Genomic DNA, 11,388 nt, shown 5'->3' on the forward strand with positions numbered 1-11,388 from the left:
AAACATTTTGAGAGAAGAAAGATCTGAAGAAATCGTTGGCTACGAGTTTAATCGCTTTTTTTTCACTTTTCTTTAATCGCTCTAATTCACATAGATTTGAGCTCACTAAATGCTTTAAACTTAATAAAAATGACGTCTTATAGAGGTATTTTGAAAGTGACGTATGAGTATTTGATTAGACTTAAATTTTGTAACATGTGTTTTTTTATACTGTGAGATTTTCCAGATCTGTTTACTTTTACGACAAACTTGAACAAAAGAGTGATAAAACTTTGTCAGCCTTGTTATTTGTTTGATATTTTTTTAAATACGATATATAAATCAATAAAAATCTTAATCAAGTATCTTTTATTTCAAATATTTTTTACCACGGGTTATTTTTTTTCCCCCGGGGTAAAAAATTATTGCCTCGGGGTGGACACTCTAGTTATTACATTATCTAAGTAATTAGTTGTCAAGCCATTAGTTACTCAAGCCATTTGGGCATCTTTGAAATAATTTTTTGACATTTTTTTTACTTTAGACATTTTAACGTACTACCTTTTCCTAAACATGAGCAAAAGACTTAGTGAAGATGAAAGTGAAATTGTACGGAAAACTCGAAAAGTTATTTCTTCAGAAGAAAAAATAGAAATCATAATAAAAGGTGAAGATGTCTCTATTTTTGATTTGGCCTAGAGCACAAACTAGGTGAGTCAACAGTAAGAGCAATTTTAGGTAAACTGAGTGTCCAAATTTATAATATTCTTATTGGTTCGTTCTTCTGAATGAGCTTCTAGCAATTCTTGCACATTTTCATCGTCAATCTCAGCGAAGCCAAGTTCTTTTCAAATATGAGTAATCTCTTTAATGACCTCTTCTGTATCTTCTGAAAAGCCTGTGATGTCCTGTGCACAGTGTGGAAGAACTGTCTTCCAAACGCCTTGCATATTTTTAACTGAAATTTCATTCCATGCTTGATGTATATTATCAATAGCATCCTTAATACTGAATTTCTTCCAAAATTGAACTAGTGTCATAGAATTCTCTCCAGATGTTGCTTGAATCGCTTGCTTGAAAGTCTTTCTCAGGTAGTATGCTTTAAAGGTCGTGATAACGCCCTGGTCCATTGGTTGGAATAAAGAGGTAGTGTTTGCGGGCAAAAATGTCACTTGGATATTTTTGCACATAGAATTGAGACCAAAAGGATGACCAGAGACATTATCTAAAATAAGCAAAGCTTTAAAATCTAAATTTCTTCTTCGGCAAAAGTATTCGACCGTTGGACAAAAATACTTGACGAACCATTCTTCAAACAAAGCTTTAGTTACCCATGTTTTTTTTTATTAGATTTCCATATTATTGGTAATTGTTTATGATTTATACCCTTAAGAGCTCTATAAACCAACATAGGCTTTAATTTCAAATTTCCTTTAGCATTGCCGCCCAATAAAAGGGTTAGTCTATCCTTTGCAGCTTTATATCCTGACTGGGAACTCTCAGATTTGGAAGGCATCCTTTTCCAAAATAACCCCGTCTCGTCGACGTTAAAAATTTGTTCATCCGAATACTCTCCTTCTTCCACAATTTTCTTCAGAACTTCAGGATATTCATTAGCAGCTTCCTTATTTGCACTAGCTGCTTCCCCTGTAATTCTTACATTGTGCAGGCTAGTTCTTTTCTTGAACTTCTCAAACCATCCATCACTAGCATGGAACTCCTTTGTCTCGTCTTTGAACTTTTCTTCTTTTAAGACTGAAAAGAGACTTAATGCTTTTTCTTTTATGAGATCAGTGCTTAAAGGAATTCTTTTCTGGTTACAGTCCTCTATCCAGATAGTTAGCAATCTTTCTAATTCAATCATGATAACATTTTGATTTCGAGTGATATGCACACATGATAACTTTGAAGCAGCTTTACCTTTCATTTTGTATTCATCAGCGTTAATTAACAAACGGAGACGTAACAATATATAGAATCATAATAATAGCATACACCTTTGTAAAGAAACACATAATATACCTAGTAAGACCATTCACCTAAAGAAACACATTCATCTTTGTGAAATGTAAGCAATAAATACATGAACATAAGTTCAAATCCTTGTGCAGTCATACGGGAATATCTGCCTATGTAAAACATGCATAATCCATTTAGTAACGCCGATAGAAACCTTAGTAACAACATCTGCCTATAGCAACAGTATCTCAGAACTTTCATAACGGTGTCCGCCTATAGAACCTTAATAACACCATCCACATATAGTCAGCCTATAAATCTTAGTAACACAATCCGCCTATAGTAACAGACCTTCTGGTATTATAGTAATTATAAAATTACCCTCACTAAGATAGCTGCGCTTTCTGGTTCCACTTCATGAAACTATGACGTCACACCTAGCAACACTCTCTCTTTCTTCAGCCTGTCCTAGTAAAGCGGCATCTGGTGACACTTAATGGAACTATGACATCATCATCATCTCTACGCCTCTTCCTGAAGTCAATACTTGTTGAACCCTCTGGCGGCGTGCCGCTCAAGTGCGGGTATAACTATTGACGCAGACATTAACCTTCTCCTAGCGCATATATTTGCAAGTGCGGGAATAACTACTGACGCAGATACAGGGTCAAAATGATATAAGCTTTAAGCCATAAGTGTATGGAAACTTTGCTTAAGGTTGCTATTTTTCTTTTGGCGCAAAGCTTTCTACCGTCTGTCCATCGCGGGGAATCGAACCTCGGATTTTGTTGTTGTAGCGCGGAAACTTACTGCTGATCCACCAAAAGACTAAGTAAAAGGATTAGCACATGTTTAAGCCCTCGAGACATCAAATTAACGAAAATGTCATAAATACATAACGAAAATTTAGAAAATTACCTGAATAAAGATATTATATGGTAGTTAAGGAACTGTGAAATTAACAGACGTTTCAGTTATGACAGTAACAAACGAGTCCCACAAACAATTTAAAAATTCCATTGCAGTTAATCACGTTAATCAATTATGGGATTTCTGTTTTTTGTGTATCATACATAAAAAAAATTGTGAACTTATATAATGTTTTCCCGAAAGTTCTTTACACTGAGTGCTGCAACAGGCAAAAAAAACATGAAATTACCTTATAATGCAACATGTGGGCCCTACCGGTAGCGAACGATATAAAATTTAGTCGATAACTTGAAGATTGAAGACTAACTGTGAAATTTGATAATGTATGATCAATAGAATATATTTATTATATAGTTAAGAACCGATTATTGTTGACGTTATTTTTTATTCATTTCGAGTACATTAATTATAAAAGCTATAAAATATTTTACAAGCTTCACACTCCTACCTACCTTCATACCAAACATGACAGCGACAATGAAAAGTATTATTTACAACTAAGCAGTGACCATTTAAACCACAAGGACTGGGGTTACAAGGGGTCACTAGTTGGTCACAGTGGTCACCAGTGAATCCTCGGGTGCAATCACACATGTAGCTATCCTCGGCTGCGACACAAGTACCGTGAATTCCACAGGGATTTAAGTGACACCAATGTAGGTGGCAGAACAAACCTAAAGTACGAAGCAGAGGGACGCTAAATTAGCAAAAGCAGATAACGCTGTAAATTGATAACATTGGTTAAACATGGTCATTCTAATGTTACATCGTGTTTGTTGCATATAAATATATAGATTGTTTCTTTTTACAATAAAAAATCAAAATGTTATTATTGAAGATTGTCCACAAAGTGTTACTACAGCGGAAAAATAAAGCAGAAAGCAACAATTATAAACCTAAATCTTCTTCCTTAATGCAGGATCTGCGAAGAATTAACAAAAAGTGACCTATCGTGAGAATTATACACTAGCTCTAGTTAACCCCAAGCTGTGCAAGCTTTACAATCAATTAAAGAGAGTACTGGACACATTTTAAATGGTGCAGCTTAGAAGTGCTTTCAACAAGTATTAACATAACTTTTTTTTTATCACAAATATATACGATTCAGAAATAAAATTAAAGCAAATTGCAAGACTAATATTGTGTTTGAGGTGCTTATTTTCTTTGAATGATCGGATAAAGTAAGATTTCATCCATAAATGTCAGCTTTCAATAATACTGAAAAAATTCAAATAAACAAGACAAATATAACCCAAACGAATTTATATAAAATATTTGTTTGTTTTGCTGTTAAATACAAAGTTATCAATGGTTATCTGTGCTGCGCCCACCACTATATAAAGATCTATCATGGTAACAGGTTTCACAAGAGAACAGTAAAATATATACAAGACAATCAAACAAATACTAAAGCTAAAATTGGACCACACACTTGTGCTTGGCGATGGTAGCGACGTCAATGAAGTAAAATATAAAACATTTAAACTTAAAAAACAAAAGCTGGCTACGCCACATGTTAACAATTTTCAATATTTTATAGATAAAATTTGTCAATCGTACATTAGTAATTTTTTTCTTTCTTACAATACTGTGTGCGGTTGAGATATTTACACACAGTCTTGTTTTGTTTTTTTCGATTTTTTACTTTGGATTTCGGAGCTGGCGAGCTACCCAAAATATTCCGTGAGCTGTAAAGTGGTGGGTGCGTTATCATTGGGGCAGACAATTGCTTAGTGTGGATGGTTGGTGTTAGGGTGCTGCTGACTGGCTGCATTCCCTCTGAGTAGTTTTTCAGAATTAGGAATGGCGCAGATAGCCTTAGTGGTTTTGCCATAAATACAAAATACAAATAATTTGGAGAATCGGGAAGTATAGTAATTGATATTTTCCTTTTCAAGGAGCCCGGCATAGTCAGATGGTTAGGGAGCTCTACTCGCGATCCTCGTCCCACCAAACATGCTCGCACTTTCAGCCGTGCGGGCGTTATAATGTGACAGTCAATCCCAATATTTGTTGGTAAAAGAGTAGCCCAAGAGTTGGTGGTGGGTGGTGATAACTAGATGCCTTCCCCCTAGTCTTTTATTGCTAAATTAGACACGGCTAGCACAGATAGCCCTCGAGTAACTTTGCGCGAAATACAAATCAAAATTTGATATTAATGTATTACTAGCATAAAAACCAAAATTTGGAAAAGAGCGCGAAATTCCAAACATGCTTTTAAACAGTTTCCTTTTGAGCGCGGGAAAAACTAGCCAGTGAAGATTACAGGTTTTAAGATACATAATTTTTCTTCAGTTTTTTTTTCTTTCTCTGTCGGAAATGTGAAAGCTAATAGAATAAATATACCTTAAGGACTTACCTGGATATTGGAAGTTTAATTTAAACTCAATGGAATTGATTTTAATTCTACTTTTTTAACCTATTACGATTGCCACCCTCTAATTAGTAAAATCATTTTCCGGTTGGCAAATAATTAACTATAAGGATTTAAACAATTATTAAAGCCTAATAATATCAGTTTCGCGCTCTCCATGCCTTAGCAGTTTCTTAGCGGCTAAGACTGAACAAGAACTTATGTTCCTATACTCGAAGGTATAACTTAAGGAAAGTAACTCAAAGTGCATCTCTAGCACGTAAACTCCAGCTGATTATGAAAGCCTTATTTGAATTTAATGTTTTCTATCATAGAGGGTTCCTTTAGTACTATACCCATATCGCAACAAGGAAGGGACGTCCACAATATGTATACAGCCGGTTATGAGGGTTCCTTTGGTACTATACCCATATCGCAACAAGGGAGGGACGTCCACAATATGTATACAGCCGGTTATGAGGGTTCCTTTAGTACTATACCCATATCGCAACAAGGGAGGGACGTCCACAATATGTATACAACCGGTTATGAGGGTTCCTTTAGTACTATACCCATATCGCAACAAGGAAGGGACGTCCACAATATGTATACAGCCGGTTATGAGGGTTTCTTTAGTACTATACCCATATCGCAACAAGGGAGGGACGTCCACAATATGTATACAGCCGGTTATGAGGGTTCCTTTAGTACTATACCCATATCGCAACAAGGGAGGGACGTCCACAATATGTATACAGCCGATTATAAGAAAGAGCAGTATTCTTTTAAAGTGTGATTAACACTGTATATACTATACGGTTCCTTAGGAGTTAGGGAGAGTAACATAATATTATTTCTAGTGCTTACGGTTCCCTCTATATGGATCTAGCTGTTCACCAGAAGTTTATTTGAACTTATTCTTTACTAGAAGGTTTCTTAAACACAGTGTAATCACACTGCAACTAGGAAATATCCTTTTATAAGGATGAACCCTGTTATAATGAGGTTATTTAAACTTTGTTAATCTTTTCTATACTACAGAATTCCAAGAATAGAGAAATTCACAGCTAGCACCTAAATTCGACTATAAAAATTCAGTCAGGGATAAATGGCTTATATTAACTTGATGTTCTCTGTAAGAAAAGATTCGTTGGGGCGAATAAAATTATCTTACAGAAGCAGTCGGTAGTGAGAGGCTTATGTTGAGTAAAAAGTAGAAAATCAAAAAAATATGTAAACTTTATCAATATTCCACTCCAAAAAAATGGTATTAAAGTTGCAGAGATTATTTTGATACTGTAATCCACAAAAAAACTTTTCATTGATAGAACGCAATATTTTTAGATGTTTGTGAAAGAAATGCTCTTTTCTTACCCATAAACGGCCTCTTACACTGGCATTTAAATAGTCCTTCAAGAGAAGTGACGCATGTCCCACCATTCTTACAGAAGCATCCATCCAGAAGACGCGAAGAACCCATTCCAAGAGACTTGTTTATGAAAAGTGGATCTGAAATAACAGACTTGATATGCATTTTTTCTTTAAATCTCCATAACATTTTTTTTATTTATAAATAAAAAGCGTTAGATAAGAGTTCTATTGAAAGTTATTAAATATAACATTCCGATATTAAGTGACCAATTCACGAGTCACGCCATGTTCTGTTATATACGTTTAGTTTTAGAAAAACGAAATAACTTTCTGGTTACGAGTGGTTGATTCTCCCTTACAACAACTATAACTTCTTAGAAAGTGGACAAATTTTTCCGTTTAGAATTTCTTTGTACTCTAATCCACTCATTTCCTCTTAAGACTATTCTAACAATGAAGGCCTAAGCCGAAGTTTTAGGCATAATGAATTGTTTATTAAACTAATATTAATAGCTTTTTTAATGCATAATACCATAAATAATGTCGAAAATATTCGAATTAGCGTATCAAGAAAACATTGCCTAAATAATGGAGGACTTTAATATTTGAATATTCAAATTTTCGTTTAAAAGATGGAAGGTTTTATTACTAAGATATTCTCACCTGGAAGAACTCTGTATCTAATGAGATAAGGTTTTAATATTCTATTCTCGGAATTCATCCATATTCCAAGATGAATGGAATTAAAGACAGAGTCTATCTGTAGATCTGGAGTTTTATTGACCCTGTAACTCTCAATGCAAATGGTCCGTATGGGCTTATCTTCTGAATAAAAGTCTTCAACGGTAAGGATGTTATCAACGCATCTACCCTCAGCCCACGAGGACCGGAAAAAATATAGGCTTATGTATGTTCCTAACGGAGAGACAAGTTGTTGTGTATAATTTAAGTCCTTTGGTGGATTGTGCGGGTAGTTTAAACTTGACAATATTCCCTCCGATAAGCTACTTAAGCGTAATACTGTATTCAACTGGTGGCCATTCCCTGCATGAAATCAAAACAAGAAACAAATTATAATTCAACAGTAGCTCTTCACATCAGCGTAGAATATAAAACCAGATACCTGGGGCTTTGGTTCCATTATAAAGATGCTCTAGCATTTGTTATTACCTTGAAATGGGCAAAATACTGAATTAGAGAAGAACATATACAAATTTGATTTAAGAACTGTAAAAGATAGGTTAATCGCGCGATCATTTCCTGTATGATACTATCAATTTCCAAGGTAACAGTTTAGCCAAGTTGAAAAAGAACAACAACAATACAATATCAAAAGCTATTAGAAAACATGAAAAACATTATCAACAATAAAAAGAAACATCACTACTGTGGACTCTAATTTACACAGAGAGAAGTTATTAGAATTTTATATTTGTTAATAGCATCTAACTAATGATGTGGTGTCAGAATTGTGTACCCATCGAGAATACATCCTGAAAGTTTAGTGTGTTTTTTTTTCATAATTTCGTCGTTCGCTTTTTACATCTCACCCTAGACAAACTGATGTTTACATTAGATATCTAGTGGTTGGAAGCAAGGGACTATCTGTAGGGTTTGTTATGTTTAGGGTCAAGGTCGTTACGGTTTTATTCAATTAGATTAATACTTTCAATTTACCTACAGCTAACCTCAAAACTGAAACATTCATACGACAGATGGTCAATGAAGGCAGACAAGGAACTGTAACATTACACATTTCAGCCAAAAACTGAAACATTCATACGACAGATAGTCAATGAAGGCAGACAAGGAACTGTAACATTACACATTTCAGCCAAAAACTGAAACATTCATACGACAGATGATCAATGAAGGTAAGGAAGGAGTTGTCAGGTTTTGATAAGTTTGTACTCAAGTAAAAAGCAAATGTGTATGTGATATCAATACAAAAATATAGTACGTAAAAAGATTGATAAGGTTATAAAATATAGTAAAGCAAATACACAAAGTTGTGATCTCACAAGTTTAAGTGCATCTTGTGTTTTATACACAATATTGAATTACATTTTAAATTAAACATGACAATCCAAAACCTAACCCGGCTTTGTGATATCACAACTTTGGTGTGTATTTCCTTTTGCTTACCTTCTAGCTTAGTCACCTGTTTTTATGTACTATTTTTGTGTTGATAAAACCAACATATGAAGGAAGTTTTATTACTAAATTACCTAAAAAACATTTACAAACAATGCTTAAGAGCTTATACAGAACTGTATATGTGGATGATCGAAAAAGTTCATTTACAGATAACTTACATATCTCGAGGGATACATTAAAGCCTCTTCCACCGCGTGAGCTTGTAGAGAGTTCCAGAGTAACGGTTTCATCATAGGAAATAAATTGATAACCTGGTGCTACAGAGCTAGCATTCCCACAAAGAACTACAGATCTTCGCAAGTGTCCCGATTCCAGTTGAATTTCCAAATAATCTCGTCTACAGGGATTATTTCCTTTTGAAAAACCAACATCAAAATCAGTAAATGTCAAAAGAATTTTTTTCCCCGGTGGAGCCTGGAACTGAGTTTTACAGAAGGTGTTTGGCAAATACCCTTTGGGATAATGATGGCTTATGTAACTTATTTTGACTGTGAGACTTGTATGTTGCACTTCTTGGCATACACTGACATCAATCGCTTCCCAGGTAGTCTGGAACCCAGTACTTGTGATGGAGTAATCTGAATGAAATGTCAGGTAAGCCGTACTGTTGTCAGACACAAAAATAAACCTGGAAAAGTTTAACAGAAAGACATTTATAAAGAAATTGTTTCTGAATAACTGTTGTGTATTGTTCACAAATTTTAAACGTTTACAAGTAACAAGCTTCTAATCGCTCGTAACATACGTTTTAACACTTATAATGTTAATGGGAGACAATTTGTGTAGGTGTGTACAATCGCTTTTTAATATTCTAGGTGATAAACAGATGTTTACAAATTTAAGTAGTTAAAGCTAAACGAGGGCTATCTGCACTAGCCGTCCCTAATTTAATTATATAACAAAATTCAGTGAATTCCTGGTGTTGGTGTTCATAGTTTGTTTGTTTGTTTTTGAATTTCGCGCAAAGCTACACGAGGGCTATCTGCGCTAGCCGTCCCTAATTTAGCAGTGTAAGACTAGAGGGAAGGCAGCTAGTCATCACCACCAATTCTTGGGCTACTCTTTTACCAACGAATAGTGGGATTGACCGTCACATAAGAACGCCCCCACGGCTGAAAGGGCGAGCATGTTCGGTGTGACGGGGATTCGAACCAGCGACCCTCAGATTGCGAGTCGAGTGCCCAAGCCACCTGGACATGCCGGGCCTGGTGTCTATAGAGCAGCGTTTAAATGTTTGTCATTTTTTTATTAAGTTTATTTAATGAGAGGTTTAATCATCAAGCTCCTTTTTTAGATTTAACTTCACGTATGTATAATTTCAAATAGCCTCCCAGTGGTTCAGAGGCAAGTCTGAGGATTTAAAACGATTTAAATCGGTTTTCGATATTCGCGGTGGGCACAGCACAGATATGTATTGTACAGCTTTGTGCTTAACAACAAATAAAGAAAAGAAACAAAAATGACAATATCAGCAATAACATTTTGTAAATTTTAACGATTTATTTTAAATAAATTTTACTTCAATTCTGAATCGATTAATTTATATTAAAAAACTATTTTCTAAGTATAATCACATAATTTCTTTAAAATAAATTAAGCACTCAGTCATATTCAAAAAACAATTATTTGTAATAAATTATTGATTTGTCTGTCATCGAAGAACATTATTATAAACTTAATTATTTTGCTTCTTTTTTTTTTTAAAGTTAATAATTTTAAGAAATGCGTAAACAGTTCCATACTTGTCCAGATCATGTTGATGTTGTCCACAAAAGCGAGTTTCAGGTTCATTCGGGTCACTACGGATAGAAATGTAGTCGTACATACACTGATCTTGCCACTCTACGTCCAGGTGAGTAAACTTTATGTAGATACGTGTCAGAGGTCGACCTTTAAGAGTGATTGTATAATGGAGATTGTTGATGTAATGTCCGGGGAAGTTTATCGATGATACGATTCCATAATCCCCACTGAAAGATTGGTCTAAATTTCGTGGAATAACTGAAAATAAGAAAATACAGGAATCCCTCGATTAGTGCGGTTAATGTGTTTTTTAAAAGAGCCGCACTAATCGAATATAATAACTTATTGGAAATCATGTAATTCGTACCTCAATTTTCATTCTCATTCACAATTAATTTCTATTTTGTGTATTTTTTAATCAAAGTATAGGTATATAAGAAAATACGAAAAAAATGCAATGAATTAAAATTTATTGATCTGATTTTATTTTATGAAAAACTTATTTAGAGTAGCTTGTCGCATCGTATTCTTCTGTTCTTCATATAATTGGCGGTACTGAGAAATTGCTCATCAATTTTTCTGCAAATTTGACGGCTTCTATCTTCATCGGGGTCTGTTTCTAAACATTTTCCCTTAAATTCTTCAATAACCGTGAAAAGTTCTTCTAATTCCTTCTTCGTCATCTTCTTATGCTGGCGGGTAGGTAAGATTTCTTCACATTCATCAATGTCTTCATATGCTCTTTTCCTGTAACTTCGTTCCGACGAAACTTTAGCGACACAAGTCCTTACTTAATAAAACTGGTTTATTCTTTCCGAATACAACTTTACGATACACTTATTTTCAACAATCGCGCTAAAACAAACGCCATATCAACGAACGTCAATAATACTTCT

At 34.6% G+C, this 11,388-nt stretch overlaps 1 protein-coding gene across 1 annotated transcript in view; it reads right to left on the minus strand.

Moving 5' to 3' along the window:
• LOC111089719 overlaps positions 1-11,388 on the minus strand; it is a 120,962-nt gene that overhangs the window by 9,776 nt on the left and 99,798 nt on the right. The window contains exons 14-18 of the mRNA XM_022402698.1: positions 10,492-10,750; positions 8,908-9,377; positions 7,256-7,636; positions 6,596-6,730; positions 3,321-3,542 (exon numbers count right to left, since the gene is read on the minus strand). Of these exons, the coding sequence (XP_022258406.1) occupies positions 3,321-3,542; positions 6,596-6,730; positions 7,256-7,636; positions 8,908-9,377; positions 10,492-10,750 (1,467 nt within the window). The remainder of the gene's footprint in view (positions 1-3,320; positions 3,543-6,595; positions 6,731-7,255; positions 7,637-8,907; positions 9,378-10,491; positions 10,751-11,388) is intronic.

The sequence above is a fragment of the Limulus polyphemus genome, unplaced genomic scaffold, assembly GCF_000517525.1.
Source record: "Limulus polyphemus unplaced genomic scaffold, Limulus_polyphemus-2.1.2 Scaffold127, whole genome shotgun sequence".
Taxonomy (NCBI): Eukaryota; Metazoa; Arthropoda; class Merostomata; order Xiphosura; family Limulidae; genus Limulus; species Limulus polyphemus.